At 43.2% G+C, this 19,640-nt stretch overlaps 1 protein-coding gene and 1 pseudogene across 8 annotated transcripts in view; both read left to right on the forward strand.

The window, feature by feature from the left end:
* Positions 1 to 14,568: 14,568 nt before the first annotated feature.
* LOC147995336 (18S ribosomal RNA) lies at positions 14,569 to 15,451 on the forward strand (annotated as a pseudogene; the record flags this gene model as incomplete).
* A 449-nt stretch (positions 15,452 to 15,900) lies between these two features.
* Positions 15,901 to 19,640, forward strand: part of LOC147995335 (uncharacterized) — a 305,835-nt gene continuing 302,095 nt past the window's right edge. For 4 of the 8 annotated variants that reach the window (XR_015684143.1, XR_015684146.1, XR_015684148.1 and 1 more), the window contains exons 1-2: positions 16,266 to 16,342; positions 18,158 to 18,306. Coding sequence is in view for 1 of the 8 variants with exons in the window: in XM_087655072.1 (XP_087511198.1) it covers positions 18,221 to 18,306 (86 nt within the window). In the remaining 7 variants the exon portion in view is untranslated. Of the gene's footprint in view, positions 16,003 to 16,258; positions 16,343 to 16,753; positions 16,999 to 18,157; positions 18,307 to 19,640 lie in introns of those variants that run through there. The other 4 variants (XR_015684142.1, XR_015684144.1, XR_015684145.1 and 1 more) reach the window with 3 other exon arrangements.

Below are 19,640 nucleotides of genomic sequence, written 5' to 3' on the forward strand. Positions count from 1 at the left end.
TTTTCCATCTCCAGGGTTGTCACCCTTTGTGCTTTCTTTATTGTCTCTATTTCCATTTTTAATTCCTGGATGACTTTGTTCAATTCCTTTACCTGTTAGTTTGTGCTTTCCTGTAGTTCTTCAGGAGATTTCTGTGTTTCCTTCTTAAGGGCTTCTATTCCTTACCTGTGTTGTGCTGTACTTCTTTAAGATAGGTATGTATGTCCTACAAAGAATAATAGATCATAAACTCAAACACAAGGAGGAAAACTAACCCTAGAAAAAGCACAAAAGTAATCTTCTTGCAACAAAACCAAAGGAAGAGAAATACACAAATATAATTCCACCTCTAACAACAAAAAATAACAGGAAACAACAATCCTATTCTTTAATATCTCTTAATTTCAATGGACTCACTTCTCTAATAAAAAGACATGGACAAACAGAGTGGATACTTAAAGAGGACTCAGCATTTGCTGCAAACAGGAAACCTGCATAAGTGACAATGACAGGCATTACCTCAGAGTAAATTGCTGGAAAATAATTTCCCAAGCAAATGGTCCAAAGAAAAAAGCTGGAGTAGCCATTCTCATATCGAATAAAATCAACGTTCAACTAAAAGTTTTCAGAAAAGATGAGGAAGGACACTTCATATTCATCGAAGGAAAAGTCCAACAAGATGAACTCTCAGTCCTGAATATCTATGCTCCACATGCAAGGGCACTTGCATGCATAAAAGAAACCTTACTAAAGCTCAAAGCATATATTGCATGTCACACAATAACAGTGGGAGATTTCAACACCCCACTTTCATCAATGGACAGCTCATAGAAAGCGAAATTAAACAGAGACATAGAGAAACTTACCTAAGTTATGAACCAAATGGACTTAACAGATATTAATAGAACATTTCATCCTAAAAGAAAAGAATATACCTTCTCCTTACAACCTCATGGTACCTTCTCCAGAACTGACCATATAATTGATCACAAAACAGACCTCAACAGATATAAGATTGAAATAATTGCATGCATCCAATCAGATAACCATGATTAAGGCTTGTTTTCAATAGCAACAATAGTGACAGAAAGCTCACGTATACATGGAAGCCGAATAAAACTCTACTCAATGATAACTTGGTCATGGAAGAAACAAAGAAATAAATTAAAGACTTTTTTGGATTTAATGAAAATAAAGGTACAATGTACCCAAACTTATGGAACACAATGAAGGCAGTGCTAATAGGAAAACTCACAGCTCAAAAAGAAATTGGAGAGAGAGCATACATTAGCACCTTGACAGAACACCTAAAACCTCTAGAACTAAAAGAAGCAAATGCACCCAAGAAGAGTAGAAGGCAGGAAATTGTATTAAACTCAGGGCTGAAATCAACCAAGTAGAAACAAAAAAGGAATATACAAAGAATCAACAAAAGTGGGAGCTGGTTTTTTGAGAAAATCAACAAGATAGATAATAAACGCTTAGCCTGGCTAGCCAGAGGGCACAGGGTATCCAAATTAGCAAATGAGAAATGAAAAGTAAGACATACCAAGAGAATCTGAGGAAATTCAGAAAATAATCAGATCCTACTACAAAAGCTTATATTCAACAATACTGGAAAATCTGTATTGAATGGATAATTTTCTAGACAGATGCCAGGTACCAAAGTTCAGTCAGGATCACAGAAAGCATCTAAACAGTCCCATAACTACTAAAGAAATAGAAGCGGTTATTAAAAGTCTCCCAAACAAATAAAGCCCAGGACCAGATGTGTTTAGTGCAGAATTCTATGAGACCTTCAAAGAAGATGTCATACCATTATGGTGCAAGTTATTCCACAAAATAGAACAAGAAGGAACACTATCCAATTCCTTCTATGAAACCATAATTATGCTTGTTGCTACTAAATATGGTCTGTGCCCATCCAGAAAGAGCACACCAAACCAATACCAACATGGCTCCATGTGGTGAGATTTAATAATTCCCTTATTAAAAACAAGGGGAAGGGGCCAGAGAAAGAACAGAAAAGAGAGTGAGGGTGGAGGCAGTCTGCTTTTATTTGTACTGTGAGGTAAAGATGCCCAGGTGGAGGTGAGACTTGAGCCAAAACATCTTCTGGGAATGTATGGTGTTACTGCTAAAGGCAACACTTGATACCAACAATGCTTATACCTAAACCACACAAAAAAACAAGAAAGAAAGAGAACTTCAGAGCAATTTCCCTTATAAATATCAAAGCAAAATTACTCAATAAAATTCTTACAAACCAAATCCAAGCAACCATCAAAATGATAATCCATCATGATGAAGTAGATTTCATCCCAAGGATGCAGAGATGGTTCAATATATGGAAACCCATCAATGTAATTCACTAGAGGGGCAGGCAGTGAAAGGTACCCTGATTCCTGCTGGAGATAGGTTGAATCCCCAGGACACTTAAAGGGACTGCCGGTGCCTTCCTAATTTTCCAGTATATCAGGTCCCCCCCAAAGACCCCTATACAGAAGTTTGAGACAGACCAGTCATGTAGGGCAATGCTGCAAGCCCCTTCAGCACAGGTCATGTAGGCTCAAGACAGATCAGAGGTAGAAGCAGGACCACACCTACAAATAAGTATATGAGGAGGTCTTCCCAAGCTCTCAGGACAAACCAATAGGAAGTACCTTCTGTCAGACACTGACCCATTCACAAAACTATTTAAGCACAATGAAAGGTGTGCAGGAATTATTCCATTGTCTATAAGCTTCTGTTATGAGAGCTGTTACTCTGCCACTTGGAGATGAGATCTGCTCTCCAGAAATCATCACTGCCAGAATCTCCCTTGTACTCCTCACTGGCTAGTCAGTCCCCTGCTGGTTCAGCACAGCCCAGGTAACCAAAGTGGCAGGCAGTGGGGGTAAGGAGAAGGACCGGCAGTTGGGGTGGCAAAAAATGTTACCCCTCCCTGCCTGAGATCTTTCTCCCTTTACCTGTACCCACACAACTAGCCAGCCTGGTCAGAGATCACTGTGGAGAGCACTCCGGCACCAGAGCCCTACAATGTAGTGCTTGAACAATGATCAACAAAACTGCACTGCGGGAAGGTGAGTCACCTCCCCCAACTCTGGAGACTAGCAACCTATCTTTTCCTGCTGAGTTTTCAGTCAGCACCATCTCAAGCTTAGGTTAAGCTGAAGGGGCAACTGAAGGCTCCTGGTCAGAGAGGCTCTCTGGAGTTGGCTGAAGGTCCCTCTAGCCCCTGTCTAAATCCTGACAGCCTGCAAAACAGCCTGCAATCGGTTTTGGCAGACTCCCTATTTAACCTGGTAAAGCAGCAGACACTTAAAGACACAGGGCACCTGCTCGTTCTTTAATCTGCAGGAAGGCTTAACGTTTTGGACTTCTGTGGAATCCCCCAACGCCAATAGGCCAAGGGAATGTTCCCATTGGGCAAACCGTTTCTCCTCTTTTCTGTAACAGACCGTTCACCGACACACACAAAAACACATTAAAAAAATTTCCTCAGTTCCTGCACACACACACACACACACACACACACACACACACACACACACACACGCACATACACACACAGACACACACATACACACACACACACAGACACACACATACACACACACACACACACACACACACACACACACACACACACACACACCCGGCAGTGTTCTTGCAGCTTTCCACAGCCCAACACCCACCCTCTGGCAGTGTGGGGTTAGTGTGGTCAAACTTCTAAATCCTGTATCACCTAGGGGATGTGCCCTGTGGCTGAGCTGATGCAGAAAACCCCCAAGGCTTCAAAGGAGACACTAAACAGACTGTCTGCTCCTCCCTCTCCCCCCAGGGCAGGACTCCATTAAAAAAACAAAGGAGCTTCCACCTGCCTCTCCCCTTACTCCACCTCCCCCCATCCAACAAAGGAGATCTCTCCTTAGAGGTAGGTGTTAAAACAGCCAACCAGATAAAGACCACTTTAGGACAGAAGATATCACCTATAAAGACAATGGAATACATGAGGAGACCCAGAACCCCACCTCCAAATCACCCCCAATTCTAAGGGCCAATGTTGACAGCACACCTAAAAGCTCTAGAACAAAAAGAAATAAATAAACCCAAGAGGAGTAGAAGGCAGAAAATAATCAAAATCAGAGCTGAAATTAACCAAGTACAAACAAAAATGAGTATACAAAGAAGCAGCAAAACCAGGAGCCGGTTCTTTGAGAAAATCAACATGATAGATAAACCCTTAGACTAACCGGAGGTCACAGAGAGTGTATCCAAATTAACAAAATCAGAAATGAATAGGGAGGCATAACAACAGCATCTGGAGAAATTAAAGAAAAAAAATTAGATCCTACTACAAAAGCCTATATTCAACCAAAGTGGAAAATCTGGAGAAAATGGACAGTTTTCTAGACAGATACCAGGTACCAAAGCTAAATCAGGAATAAATAAACCATCTAAACACCCCCATAACTCCTAAAGAAATAGAGGTTGGGGATTTAGCTCAGTGGTAGAGCGCTTGCCTAGCAAGCTCAAGGTCCCGGGTTCGGTCCACAGCTCCAGAAAAAAAAAAAAAAAAAAAAAAAAAAGAGTCTGCCAACCAAAAAGAGCCCAGGTCCAGATGGATTCGGGTCTGAATTCTACCAGACCTTCACAGAAGACCTCATACTAATAATGTTCAAACTATTCTACAGAATTGAAACAGATGGAACACACCTAAATTCCTTCTGTGAATTAATAATTGTATAATAAGATTATACAATTAATCTTATACTGAAACCACACAAAGACCCAACAAAGAAAAAGAAGTTCAGACCAATTTCCCTTATGATTATTGATGCAAAAATACTCATAAATGTCTTACAAACGGAATCCAAGAACACATCAAAATGATCATCTATCATAATCAAGTAGGCTTCATTCCAGGGATGCAGGGATTGTTTAATATACGGAAATCCATCAATGTAATCCACTATATAAACTAACCCAAAGATAGGAATGACGTGGTCATTTAATTAGATGCTGAAAAAGCATTTGACAAAGTTCAACACCCCTTCATGATAAAAGTCCTGGAAAAATCAGAATTTCAAGGCCCATATCTGTACATAGTAAAAGCAATATACAGCAAACCAGTAGCTAACATCAAACTAAATGGAGAGAAAATTGAAGCAACCTAACTAAAATCAGGAACTAAAAAGACTGCCCACTCTCTCCCTACTTATTCAGTCTAATACTCAAAGTCATAGCCAGAGCAATCAGACAGTGAAAAGAGGTCAAAGGGATACAAATTTGAAAGGAAGAAATCAAATTATCACTATTTGCAGATGATATGATAGTATAGTTAAGTGACCCCAAAAGTTCCACCAGAGAACTACTTAACCTGATAGACAACTTCAGCAAAGTGCCGGGGTATACAATTAACTCAAACAATTCAGTAGCCTTCTTCTACTCAAAGGATAAACAGGCTGAGAGAAAAATTAAGGAAATGACACCCTTCACAATATTCCCAAGTAATATAAAATATCTTGGTGTGACTTTAACCAAGCAAACGAAAGATCTGCATGACAAGAACTTCAAGTCTCTTAAGAAAAAAATTGAGGAAGAACTGAGAAGATGGAAAGGTCTCATGGATTGGCAGGATTAATATAGTAAAGATGGTCATTTTGTCAAAAGCAATCTATAGATTCAATACAATCTCCATCAATATCCCTACTCAATACATTATAGAGATAAAAAGAGCAATTTGCAAAACCCAGGATAGCGAAAACTATACTCAACATTAAAAGAACTTCTGTGAGAATCACCATCCCTGACTTCAAGCAGTATTACCGAGGAATCGTCATAAAAACTGTATGGGATTGGTACAGAGACAGACAGATAGATCAGTGGAATAGAATTGAAGTCCCAGAAATAAACCCACACACCTATAGTCACTTGATCTTTGACAAAGGAGCTAAAACCATCCAATGGCAGAAAGATAACATTTTCAACAAATGGTGTTGGTACAATTGGAGGTCAGCCTGTAGAAGAATGCAAATTGATCCATTCTTATTACCATGTACAAAGCTTATGTCCAAGTGGATCAAGGCCCTCCACATCAAACCAGATACACCCACACTAAGAGAAGAAAAAATGAAGAAGTGTCTCGAACACATGAGCACTGGGCAAAATTTCCTGAACAAAATGCCAATGGCTCATGCTCTAATATCAAGAATCGACAAATGGGACCTCATAAAGCTGCAAAGCTTTTGTAAAGCAAAAGACACTGTCAATAGGATGAAATGGCAACCAACAGATTGGGAAAAGATCTTTACCAATCCTACATCTGATACAGGGCTAATATCTAAAACATACAAAGAACTCAAGAAGTTAGACTCGAGAGAGTGAAATAACCCTATTAAAAATGGGGTACAGAGGGGATGGGGATTTAGCTCAGTGGTAGAGCGCTTGCCTAGGAAGTGCAAGGCCCTGGGTTCGGTCCCAAGCTCCGAAAAAAAAATGGGGTACAGAGCTAAACAAATCATTCTCAGCTGAAGATTATCGAATGGCCAAAAAAAAGCTAAAGAAATGTTCAACATCCTTAGTCATCAGGTGTAGAGGGCCGCAATAACATTCACCATCACTAGATGGCGCTGACTTCCACTGCACCCCACATGGAAGGCCAGGATAGACTCCGCCATTGCTAGATGGCACCAGCCTTCGCCGCGCCAACCGGACCCCTTTCAGGAAGTTAACTCTGCGCATGTACAAGAGTGCCTTCGTGCCAGGTCTTTGCCCACTCCGGGGCGTGCCTAATGAGATCATGGGTAAAGCAACCAATCAGGTGTGGATGTGCGAAACTAGGGGGTTTATAAGCGCACCATGTTGGTGTGGCCGGGGCTTCTCCATAAGATTAGAAATAAAGTTTTGCATATAGCAAGGATTTCTGAATGTCCGCGTGCTTCTTGTCGGCGGGAAGTCACGCGTGGGACAATCAGGGAAATGGAAATCAAAACAACCCTGAAATTTTACCTCACACCATTCAGAGAAGCTAAAATAAAAAACTCAGTTGACAGCAGATGCTGGGGAGGATGTGGAGAAAGAGGAACAGTCTTCCATTGTTGGTGGGATTGCAAACTGGTACAACCACTTTGGAAATCAGTCTGGAGTTTCCTCAGAAAATTGGAGATTGCACTACCTGAGAACCCAGGTATACCTCTCTTGGGCATATACCCAAAAGATGCTCCAACATACAACAAACACACATGCTCCACTATGTTCATATCAGCCTTATTTATAACAGCTAGAAGCTGGAATGAACCCATATGCCCTTCAACAGAGGAATGGATTCAAAAAAGTGGTACATCTACACAGTGGAGTACTCCTCAGCTATCGAAAACAATGACTTCATGAAATTCATAGGCAAATGGAAAGAACTAGAAAATATCATCCTGAGTGAGGTTACTCAATCACAGGAAAACACACTTGGTATGCACTCATTGATAAGTGGATATTATCCAAAAAGCTCGAATTACCCAAGATGCAATCCACAGACCACAAGATGCTCAAGAAGAAGGATGACCAAAATTCAGATGCTCCCACTCCTTCTTAAAAGGGGATATATATATATATATATATATATATATATATATATATATATATATATATATATATGTGTGTGTGTGTGTGTGTACATATATGTATATGTATATATGTATATGTATAGGTATATGTGTATATATATATATATATGTATACTAGATAAGATTGATGAAGTTATAAAATGCATCTTGAAAGGAGCTGGATATAGATCTCTCCTGAGAGACACATACAGAGGATGTCCAATACAGAAGTCAACGCTAGCAGCAAACCACTGATCTGAGAACAAGACCCTTGGAGGGAATTAGACGAAATATTGAAACAGTTGAAGGAGCATACAACCCCATCAAAACAACAATGTCAACCAAACAGAGCTTCCAGGGCCTAAACCAGTACTGAAAGACTATACATGGAATAATCCAGGGCTCCAACCGCATACATAGCAGAGTATAGACTTGTTGGGGCACCAGGGGAAGGGGAAGCCCCTTGTGTTGCCAAGGTTGAACTCCCAGTGCAGGGGAATGGGGGGGGGGATAAAGTGGATGTATTGGGGGAATACCTGTATGAGGAGGGGGATGGTATGGAATGGGGGCTTTTATACAGGAAATTGGGAAGGGGAATAATGATTGAAATGTAAGTAAAGAAATATATCTAATAAACATTTTTAAAAAATTAAAATTTAGGAACCAAGAAGATGCCAATGCCAGTTCTAGCTATAATGTTTAGGTCCTGAAATGGAGAAGGGGAGTTAACAAAAGTGAAGACATTGACCACCTTTTGATTTTCAGGCAAGTGGCCACAAATAACTTGAGCCTTCTATATTTATACAATGACAATTGTGCTTACCCAAGCAGTGATATCATTGCTTACATTATTAAAAGAAATCATAATATCCACATTTCAAAAGCTCTGTCTTTACTCAAATCCCCCAATAGTTCCCCTTCCTCCTCCCATTCCTTGGATCAGTCACCACCTAAACTTATTTTGCATTAAAAAGCACAATTTCAGCAAGACAAAAAGAGATGTCTGGCCAGGCTTGTCCTGTAAACAGGAAGACTTAGCGGTCTGGTAGCAAACATGGTTACATAGTTATGCATGGTGAGAGGCCGAATTAAACATTTGTTGGTAAACTATCTCTAGTCATTATCTCCTATCATAATTCCCTTTTTTTTTTTATTAACTTGAGTATTTCTTATTTACATTTCGAATGTTATTCCCTTTCCCGGTTTCCGGGCAAACATCCCCCTAATCCCTCCCCCTCCTCTTCTGTATGGGTGTTCCCCTCCCCACCCTCTCCCCTTGCTGCCCTCCCCCCAACAATCACATTCACTTGGGGTTCAGTCTTAGCAGGAACAAGGGCTTCCCCTTCCACTGGTGATCTTACTAGGATATTCATTGCTACATATGAGGTCAGAGTCCAGGGTCAGTCCATGTATAGTCTTTAGGTAGTGGCTTAGTCCCTGGAAGCTCTAGTTGCTTGGCATTGTTGTTCATAAGGGGTCTCTAGCCCCTTCAAGCTCTTCCAGTTCTTTCTCTGATTCCTTCAACGGTGGTCCTATTCTCAGTTCAGTGATTTGCTGCTGGCATTCGCCTCTGTATTTGCTGTATTCTGGCTGTGTCTCTCAGGAGAGATCTGCATCCAGCTCCTGTTGGCCTGCACTTCTTTGCTTCATCCATCTTGTCTAATTGGGTGGCTGTATATGTATGGGGCACATGTGGGGCAGACTCTGAATGGGTGTTCCTTCTGTCTCTGTTTTAATCTTTGCGTCTCTATTCCCTGCCAGGGGTATTCTTGTTCCCCCTTTTAAAGAAGGAGTGAAGCATTCACATTTGGTCATCCGTCTTGAGTTTCATATGTTCTATGCATCTAGGGTAATTCAAACATTTCATAATTCCCTTTTAATTGCAGACAGACAAGTTCAATTTACAAAGCAGATCTTCTAAACATCTTTCTAATATATAGATCTTTGTAAGATGTAATCATTCTAAGATCCATTTTCAAGTCTCTATCAATCCAACATAATCTCTGCATTTTCCATGTCTCTACTGATCAGATATAGCTTCTTAAAAACAGTTATGTAAGCAGGACCTACCTCTGTCCACAACTGACACAGACTTGCTCAGTGTGACTGGGTACTTCTCTAAAGATATGATTGTAAGTCTCAAATTCCCAGGATGTATGGTAACATCTGGAGGATTGATAGATACAAAAAGAGGTGAAGAACATTTTATCCCTTGAAAGAGTTTTGAGAAAAATGTAGAATCATCCACAGTGACTTAGCCTGTGTGACTCCAGATGGACTTGTCCATGACTGATGAAGTGATACAATTTTGATAATGACTATATGCAGTACAATGAAGGAATGGAGAGCTTGTAGGGTATGCAAACTTGGTATTAAATAGAAAGGCCACCAAATTTCCCTTGTCAACTGAGAAGTGGTTTAAATGAACTTGCCACAGTAGAATCCTGTCACTGAAGCACTCATATGCTATTCCTTGCAGCAGCTACACGGCCACTGCCAGAGAGAGGTAGCACCTCTGCTAAATTATTTCTGATACATGCATGAGGATCTGAGTGCAGTCTCCAGAGAACATGTAAAAAGTCATGGGACTGGGTTCCAAGCTAATCATCCTGGTGCCTGTGAAATGGAGAAGAAAGAAACCCTGTGGATTTACAGAGCCCCAGTCTAGTTATATTGGTAATTCCATGGTCAGCTTGAGACCATGTCACAAAATCAATACAGTAGAGAGTGACTGAGAATGATACCCAGTATTGACCTTTGACCTCCTTATTCACACCTGTGGACATGCACCTGCAGACACATGTACCCCCACACAAACATGTACACACAAAGTACTGCGACCTTATAAGCAGACTCAAGCCTCTTTAGAAAGTTTCATGTCATTTTTTACCCTACAACATCTCTCATACAGCACACTGTTCCTTATTGTTTGCACTTTATGTTTTTTTAGTTTTAGATATATTATGCCCATTGTCTATCATAATGAATTTCATCTTTAAAAATAACCTCAGAATCATTGTATTCATTCAGCCTCCTTGTCTTTAGGCAACAGAAATCATTTTTTTAACTTATTTTTACAGGAGACTGGAGAGATGACGAAGAAGTTAAGAACATGTACTACTATTGAAGAAGACCCATGTTAGATTCAAGGAACAAGATGACTCATAATCACTGGTAATTTCAGTTTCAGGGACCCAATACTCTTCCTTTTCTAGCCTCCACAGGCAACCCTATACATGCAAATACTCACACATAATTTAATAAAGACACACACCCCCACATACACACGTTTACAATTTAAATTATTTTCTGGCCTTATTTTTTTTTTAACTAGGACAAAGAGGGTAAAATACTCAATCTACTTCAAATTTCTGAAGGGGAACAACATTTGCCTTCTCAATAGGAGACAAACCGCTCCAGATTTAGAGGCATCTAAATCCAAGTTGACACAAGTGTCCATCATATACATTAATGTGCCTTTTGAATTGTCTTTTACTTTTCCATAATGGGTATTGCTTACAATTGTGTTGCTGCAGATTTGGTTTTACCACAGGCTTCTTTGATGGTCTGAGCTGTTTTGATTTTAATTTCTTCTCCTCTCTCAATTAGCTTCTCACCCTACATTGTTATTCTAACTTATCATTCATTTTATAACATCCATGCTCCATAAATTTGAAGAAGATAACAATTGCTGCTTAAAGTGTACTTCTTTTCCTTACAGTCACTCTATTGAAAAACATAGACTTTTGCCTTTAATTGTTGTTTTGTTTCTTTGACATAAGCTTTTTCCTTGAGTATAATAATATTGTTTTACTCTTTTAAATTTATCCTTACCAAGTAAGACAATAGAAAACTTGTGGGGGTGCTTGGTAAATGAATATGAGGATGATCCCTCTTGTCTATATTTTGATGTCTTCTACATTTGAAAAATGAGTGCTGATTCAGCAACTAAATCCTACACATGCAACCACTCTGGAGAGTCCAGTGGAAGTATTCCATGACTCCTGATGGATGTCAGATCCCCTTGGACTCATACACTTCACATTTTTAACTAATATATTACCCTAAACCCAGGTTGTTGGGGGTATTTTCTTTCATCCTCTACCTCATATCTCAGAAAGAATGAAGAATATCATATTGGAACAAGGTCATTTGATTCTATTTCACGATGTGACTAAGAAACCTGGAATCTCCTAGTAGTATTCCTGATTTGGTTATAAAGGAGAACATTTTGTTTTATTTCTCTAGTTACATATAGTACATTTCAGTGTAGATGCCTATTCCTCCACCATGCAAGGAAAGGTCCCTATGAATCTAAGTGATACAAATACAAGTGCTATTGTCTGGTCACCCTGGTTACACAATTCCACTGTGGAAAAGTCTCTGGAATCTACATGCCCCATATTTAAGGTTTTCGATTCATCAATCTGAGTAATACATGTTCATGAGTCTGAACTTATAACATCCAGGAGTTGTTTAGCTTATCTCTGCAAGGCCAAGTTGCCTTCATATGAACTATATATATATTCTTCTTTTAATTCTCAATATTATGTTCTGTTGCTCTGTAATACTAGGCAGAAATTCCATGTATGTAATTTTTTTCTTGCGTCAGAAATGGGAGAAACGGAACACACATATGTATAGGGATACTTTCTCTAAGTCTGGGTATGTATCAGCTTTACAGAACTCTTACCATATCTCATGTCAATCTATTTCCTTACTTTAATTTATGCATATATTTTAAGTCCTATATTTATAGAATTCTAATTTTCTGATTCATTTAGTTGAGTATTTGCACACATGTGGATGACGGAGTACAATTTATGGCATTCATTTCCTACTTCAATTGTGTATGTCCCGAGGACCAAACCAAGGTTAACTGCCTTGGCAACAAATATCTTTACCTACTGAGCTATTTCACTCTTCCTAGCATATTTCATAATTTATTGTTGCAAGCCCAATTGCTACCCCATTCCAAAAAAGGAAAGTTTTCTTGCTGGTGTGTGCTATAATATAAAGCATTTCTTTAGATTAAGTCATTGTCCTCTTTAATACCCTATTATGATACATATAATATCTGTGGGCATGCAGAAACACATATACACACATAATTTCACTGAAATACCCTGTCTGTGCCCAATGCCCGCACCGACACGGTACCGAGAATCGGGCGAAAGCCTGCGGGATTAAAGAAACACACACACACACAGGTTATTATTAGCCATTCTTTTGTAAAATTTTTAATGATATCACTTCAATACACAAGCTTAGAGATATACACCCACAAACTCTCACCTACAAACTATATAGGAAGGTTTTTTATCAACGTGATATAAAACTAGAGATAACTTGGAAGAAGAAATCTTAACTGAGAAAAAACTCTTCATAAGATTGTCCAATGAAAAAGCCTGTGGGCACTTTCTTGATCAATAATTTTGTTGGAGGGCCCAGCTCATTGTAGCTTGTCCCACTCCTGGGTTTACTGTTCTGGCTTTTATAAAAACACAGGCTGAGCAAGTCATAAATATAGACCAATAAACAATCTTCTTCCCATGTCTCTCTAACATTTCCTGCCTGCTTAATCACTGGGATATCTTCCCACCCTACCTGATGCAACTAGGATTTGTTTTAGTGATTTTGTGTTTTGGACTGATGGCTGCTAATGGGATCATAAAATAAGACTTACGTTGGATCTTTCAACGTTCTAGAAAACGTGTAGAATAATTTTATTCTAATACCCTCATCTTTGAGACACAGGACATCATATATGAAGGGTCAGAAAGATTCTGCCATAAATATAGGCATCCTGAAAGGTTAATTCTTTACAACCAATAGGTCCAGGTAAGAACTTGGTAGATAAATATTAGCAAAATGATTGTACATTGTAAGGTTAGTTTATATAAAGAAGTAGCCATGTTTGAAAGTGTCATATAATTGAGGGCCAGGTAAAGTAGTAATTCAAAGAAAAAAGTGACAGAATGTATCACAGATAAAATATGCCCAATTCACATGAGAACAGCTTAGGAATAAGAGAATACACAAGAGTAGAGAAAGAGAGACAAAAATAGACAAAAGAAAGACAGAGAGAAGTAGAGCAAGAAAGAGAAGTTGTGGTGTGTGGCATGTGTTTACGGAAGTTTTCTGGACATGATTTTACAGATTCAGGTTCTGAGAGAACAAACTATTCACTGGGGAGAACAGAAAAAGCTGGAGAATTAGAAGGATCTAGAAGATTGTAACACATTGTCCAAGTTAATGTGAGTCCAAGTAGAACAACTCATGAAGATGCCAAGAGAAACCATATTGAATCAGTCAGCTTGGAAGGTTGGATTACATGGAGGCTATAAGCTCCTAGTATTAGGTCTATAAATAGTAGAACAGAGGGAAAAAATACTCTGGCCTCATCCTAAAGGACGTATTTGCATAGCTTGGGTAAGACTCTTATCTCATCACTTTATCTAAGAAAAGAAAAGTGACATTCAGTTAGAAAGACATACAGACAGACACACAGACAGACAGACAGACAGACACACACACACATACACAGAGACACACAAACACACAAACATACAAACATAGAGCGGTGTGGGGAGGGAGGGAAGAAGAGACGGAGGGAAGAAGGGAGAATGCTTGCAATCAACCATTGAGCTGAGAACAAGGTTCCAAAAAGAGGAGTTAGAGAAAGAACTGAAGTAGTTGAAGGGGTTTGCCACCCCATAAGAAGAACAATATCAACCAACCAACCCCCTGCCCTCGATCTTCCATGGACTAAACAACCATCCCAAGAATACACAAGGATGAGCCTATGGCTCCATCTGCATATGAAGCAGAGGATATCCTTTTCAGGCACCAATGGGAGCAAATGCCCTTGGTCCTGTCAAGGCTTGATGCCCCAGTGTAGGGAACTGTCAGAATGGGCAGGTTGGAAGGAGTGAGTGGGTGAGTGAGGAACTGCCCTCAGAACAGGAGGCATGACGGGAAATAATAGCCGTTTTCTAGATGGCAAATCAGGAAAGGGGATAATATTTAAAATGTGAATTAAAAAAAAAATCCCCTCTCCCAATGAAAGAAAAAGAAAGAGAAATAGAGGAAGAAAAAGAAAAACAAATGGGGGTACATAACTAAACAGATGCTGACTGGCGATGCGGCAGCGTTATTCCCATGATAGTCAAGCATCTTCTGGGAAACCATAGTCTTTGGGTTCTGGGGGAGTATGGTTTCAAAGCTGAAACTTAACGGAATTGATGTAAGGGCACCACCAGGAGTGGAGCCTGCAGCTTAATTTGACTTAACATGGGAAACCTCACCCAGCCCGGACACAGACAGGATTGACAGATTGATAGCTCTTTCTCGATTCCGTGGGTGGTGGTGCATGTCCATTCTTAGATGGTGGAGCGATATGTCTGGTTAATTCTGATAACGAACTAGACTCTGGCATGCTAACTAGTTACGCGACCCCCTGAGCGGTCGGCGTCCCCAACTTCTTAGAGGGACAAGTGGCGTTCAGCCACCCAAGATGGAGCAATAACAGGTCTGTGATGCCCTTAGATGTCCGGGGCTGCACAAGCGCCACACTGACTGGCTCAGCATGTGCCTACCCTACAAAGGCAGGTGCGGGTAACCCATTGAACCTCATTCGTGATGGAGATCGGGGATTGCAATTATTCCCCATGAACGAGGAATTCCCAGTAAGTGCCGGTCATAAGCTTGCGTTGATTAAGTCCCTGCCCTTTGTACACACCACCCTTCGCTACTACCGATTGGCCCATAGCCCTGTCGGAGGGCTGAGAAAAAGGTCGAACTTGACTATCTAGAGGAAGTAAAGTCATAACAAGGTTTCTGTAGGTGAACAGGTGGAAGGATCATTAACGGAGAAGGCCGAGGGGGTATCTGGTCTTTTCTCGGGCCTGTGTGAGTCCCTCCTCTCACCAGGAGGCGCGTCCCCGGGTCCCGGTCGCATTCGTGGCGTGTGCCACGGCCAGCCGGCCAAGTGAGCATTTCGGGAAAGACTGGGGTCGGGTCGTTTCAGAGCGGTGCGGGGAGGGTGTCAGGTCTGGTCCGTCGAGGGACCTCCTCCATTCTCTCTTTCTCTCCTTCGCTCGTCTGCCTATGTCCTTGCCTCCGTGCGCCCGCCTCCGCCTCCACCACTGCTACCTCCGCGGCCGGTGCCTCCATTGCCCGCTGGCCAGCCAAGGCCCTTGGCGAACCGAGGTCATTCTGCCTCTTTCTGGACCGGCTCCGTGATCTCATATCGTGTGCACGGGGGGGGGGGGGGGGGGGGGGGTGTGGTGGTGGTGGTGGTGGTGGTGGTGGAGGCGGGGCGTTGCGCGGCTGGGACTCTGCTCGCAGGGCCTCTCCCCTCGGCCCTCCGTCTCCCGAAGTTCAGACGTGGGCGGCGTCCGGTGGTCGTCCACGCCCGGTGGGTCTGCGTGGGCCTCGATCTCCCCATCCACTGGTGCCGCGGGCCGGCCACCCTTCTCGTGGCTCATTCCTGCTCGCTCCGCCGCTCCTGCTCCCGTCCTCGCCTGCTCTCCCCACCGTGGGGACACATCGGAGTGGGCCGGTCGAGTGCCTGGGCGCGAGTGGGGCCGTGTCGCCCGGGTCGGTAATCTTGCCTCTGGTCTGGTGGGAGGCGGGCCCCGCCCACTGGGTCGGTGCATCCGGCGCCACAACGCTCCCGCCAGTGCACGCAGGGAGAGCAACCTGCGAGGGTTGGTCTGGGAGTGGGGGGATACTGCACCCGCCGGGGCCCGTCTCAGGTACCTCTCCTCCCCCCTCCCTCTTGTGGGGGCTGTCTGCTCGGGCGCCAGCTGGCGTGACGCTGTGGCGTTCGTGCGCTGACGCGACTTGTCCCCGGGATGTGGGAGCTGGCCGGTGTAGAGAGATCGGAGGACCCAGCCTGGGACCCCGGCGCCCTCTCGCTCTCCTCTCCGTCCGTCCACCCGCGGCCGCGCGTGCCCTCCTTTCCTCCTTCCCCTCTCGACCACAACCTCAGATCAGATGTGGCGACCCGCTGAATTTAAGGATATTAGTCGGCAGAGGAAAAGAAACTAACCAGGATTCCCTCAGTAATGGCGAGTGAACAGGGAAGAGCACAGCGCCGAATCTCCGCCGCGTGCCGTGGCGCGTGAAATGTGGCGTACGGAAGACCCACTCCCCGGCGCCGCTCGTGGGGGGGCCCAAGTCCTTCTGATCGAGGCCCAGCCCTTGGACGGTGTGAGGCCGGTAGCGAGCCCAGGCGCGCCGGGCCCGGATCTTCCCGGAGTCGGGTTGCTTGGGAATGCAGCCCAAAGTGGGTGGTAAACTCCATTTAAGGCTAAATACCGGCAGGAGACCGATAGCCAACAAGTACAGTAAGGAAAAGTTGAGAAGAACTTTGAAGAGAGAGTTCAAGAGGGCGTGAAACCGTTAAGAGGTAAACGGCTGTGGTCAGCACAGTCCGCCCAGAGTATTCAACCCAGAGGCACGCGTTTGGCTGTGCGGGTGATCCCGGCGGATCTTTCCCACTCCCGGTTCCTCCCGACCCCTCCACCCGCGCGTTTTTCTCCCCCCGCCAAGCGTCCCGCCGTCGCTGTCCCCCTTCCTCCCAACGGGGGGTTTGGCAGGCGCTCAGGCGGCGGGCGCGGGGGCGCAGGTGCGGCCGGGGGTGGGGTTGGTGGGTGACCGTCCCTCCCCCCTGTTCAGCGATTGGCCGCAGCCAGGCGCCCTTCCACTGTGGTGGTGCGCGGAAACCAGCTACGGGACCGCTGGGAAGGCTCTATGGGGAAGGTGACTGGGGGTGGGGGGGCGGTGCGGCATCACCCGTTGGCCCCACACCACCCCGTCCCGAGTGTTACAGCACATCCTCTCCATACAGAAGACACTGACAGACAGACAGACAGACACACACACACACACACACAAATACATATTTAAATATTTAAAATGATGTTTAAAAAAACAGTCTTCCTGTTTAACAGAGGTTTAAAGGGAAGTTGGCTGACAGAACGTTTTTGTGGTTTTTTATTCTCTTTTTTACCAAATAGGAGGTAGATCTGTTGGCCCTTTTATTAAAAGCCAAAGTAATAAGTGGCGAGCCGATGTTTCAACTTTTCCCATTATGTTCCTTTCACAAAAACCAGGGAGTGTTCTTTCTTTGGCTTTTCCTTTTTGAAACAAAATGAAAGGAGCTCTACCAGTTGGCCTAGTTTCCCTGTTCCTTTTCCCTCTGCCACGGTATACTCTATGAAATAAAGTAAATAAATGAAGATTCTAGTTATTTATTTGTTTGGGAGACCCGAACTCTCTCTCAAGAGATACTTCCATCTCCCCCCTCCACACACACAAGGCCTCCTCCCTGTATGTGGGGGAAGGGGGAGGGGTGGACAGGAGCTAGCTGAGAGGGGGTGGGGTGGGGTGGGGCTGGAGAATGTGCATGTCCCTGAAGGACTGTCCGGGAAATACTGCTGCTGCCCTAGCACACTTTGCTTCAGCGCTGAGCCAGGCGGTGCCTCTTTAGGGGGGGCAAGTTTTCTGCCTGAAATCAGTGAGTGATGATTTCAGTGTGAATGTCTGATCCCTCGCTGTCCTTTCAGTGCTCTGGCTCGTGGCAAATGACTGAAGAAAACCTCAGTTAGACTCACACCAGGTGTTTGGAAATGGTAATGGAATTGATAGCACACCCTCAAGAGGAAGACTCCCTTTGCTCACTCCCAGCCTCGCCCTGCCAGCTCTGGATTTCTAAGTAAGGCTGAATCTGGACCATATTTACAGGATTTGGCGTTTCTGATTCATGTTTAATGTTTAGTTAAATAAAGCTTGTGAAGGGCTGGAGAGATGGCTCCGAGGTTAAGAGCACTCACCGCTCTGCTCTTCCAGAGGTCCTGAGTTCCATACCAGAAACCATATATTGGCTCACGACCCTCTGCATAGGGATATCCCATGTACTCTACTGCCGTGTGTATATGAAAAGGGCTTTAGTGTACTCATATAAATGAAAATAAATAAATAAACTTTTAAAAGAATGAAACAAAATGAAGCTGGCAAAGAAATTGAGCATCTTAAAATGCCAGGCACGTCTGTCCACTCCTTTTATTTTATTTCGTGTGTGTATCACATAACCACAGAGGTGGTTCCTCTTTTCTTAACCTCGATAGCCCAACTGGGACAGAAGTGCAAACTATCATCTACCTATCTGGGAGTGGAGTGGTTGGATACAGGGAGAGGGAACATTTGCAGTTAGTAAAGTTCTGCTGTCGGTTTTTTTTTTTTTTTCCTTTCCTTTTTGGATAGATATCGGGAACTTTTTGTTTGTTTGTTTGTTTGTTTGTTTTTTGTTTTTTAAAGTACAAATTTTGTTTTCTGTGCAACATTCTGATCATAGTTTCCCACTGCAAAGCTCTTTACAAATCCTTCCTCCCCATCCACCACCCCGTTGTACCCCAGGCCTGTCCTTATATGTGGTTGATGCACACCCAGGTGAATCTCCATTGGAGAAAGCACGATATTCCCATCTCGTATGACTGTCAATGGCAGATGACTTAAATGCCGGTGACTTTGGACTTGACTCTATTTTCCCCTCGGAGAACTGGGTTTGGATCTGTTGAACAAAGGCAGGCCCTGGGTTTTGAAACAAACAAACAAACAAACAAACACACCAAAAATTATTTAAAGCAGGCAACAACTGCCTGCATGCCAAGAGACTGTTGACTCCTCTTTGGAGCTAGTATGATGTGAAACTTGCTAAATAAAGTAGAATCCACACAGCACAAAGGGAACACTTTAACATTTTATGAGGGAGAGAGAGAGAGAGAGAGAGAGAGAGAGAGAGAGAGAGAGAGAGAGAGAGATCTGTTTATCTCCCTCCTCTAGTTTTTCATACTAGAGATTTCATCTTCCTCTGTCTCTGGTCCTGGTGGCTTTACTGCCAGTTTGGGGGGATTGGGATAGGAATAGAAAGAAAAAAGTCTTGAGTGCTGATTTTAAAGCTCTCTCTCTCCCTCCCTCCCTCCCTCTCCCTCTCCTCCTCCCTCTCCCTCTCTCTCTCTTTCCTCTCTCTCTCTCTCTCTCTCTCTCTCT

Source organism: Rattus norvegicus, chromosome 3 (genome assembly GCF_021556685.1).
Source record: "Rattus norvegicus strain SHRSP/BbbUtx chromosome 3, alternate assembly SHRSP_T2T, whole genome shotgun sequence".
Taxonomy (NCBI): Eukaryota; Metazoa; Chordata; class Mammalia; order Rodentia; family Muridae; genus Rattus; species Rattus norvegicus.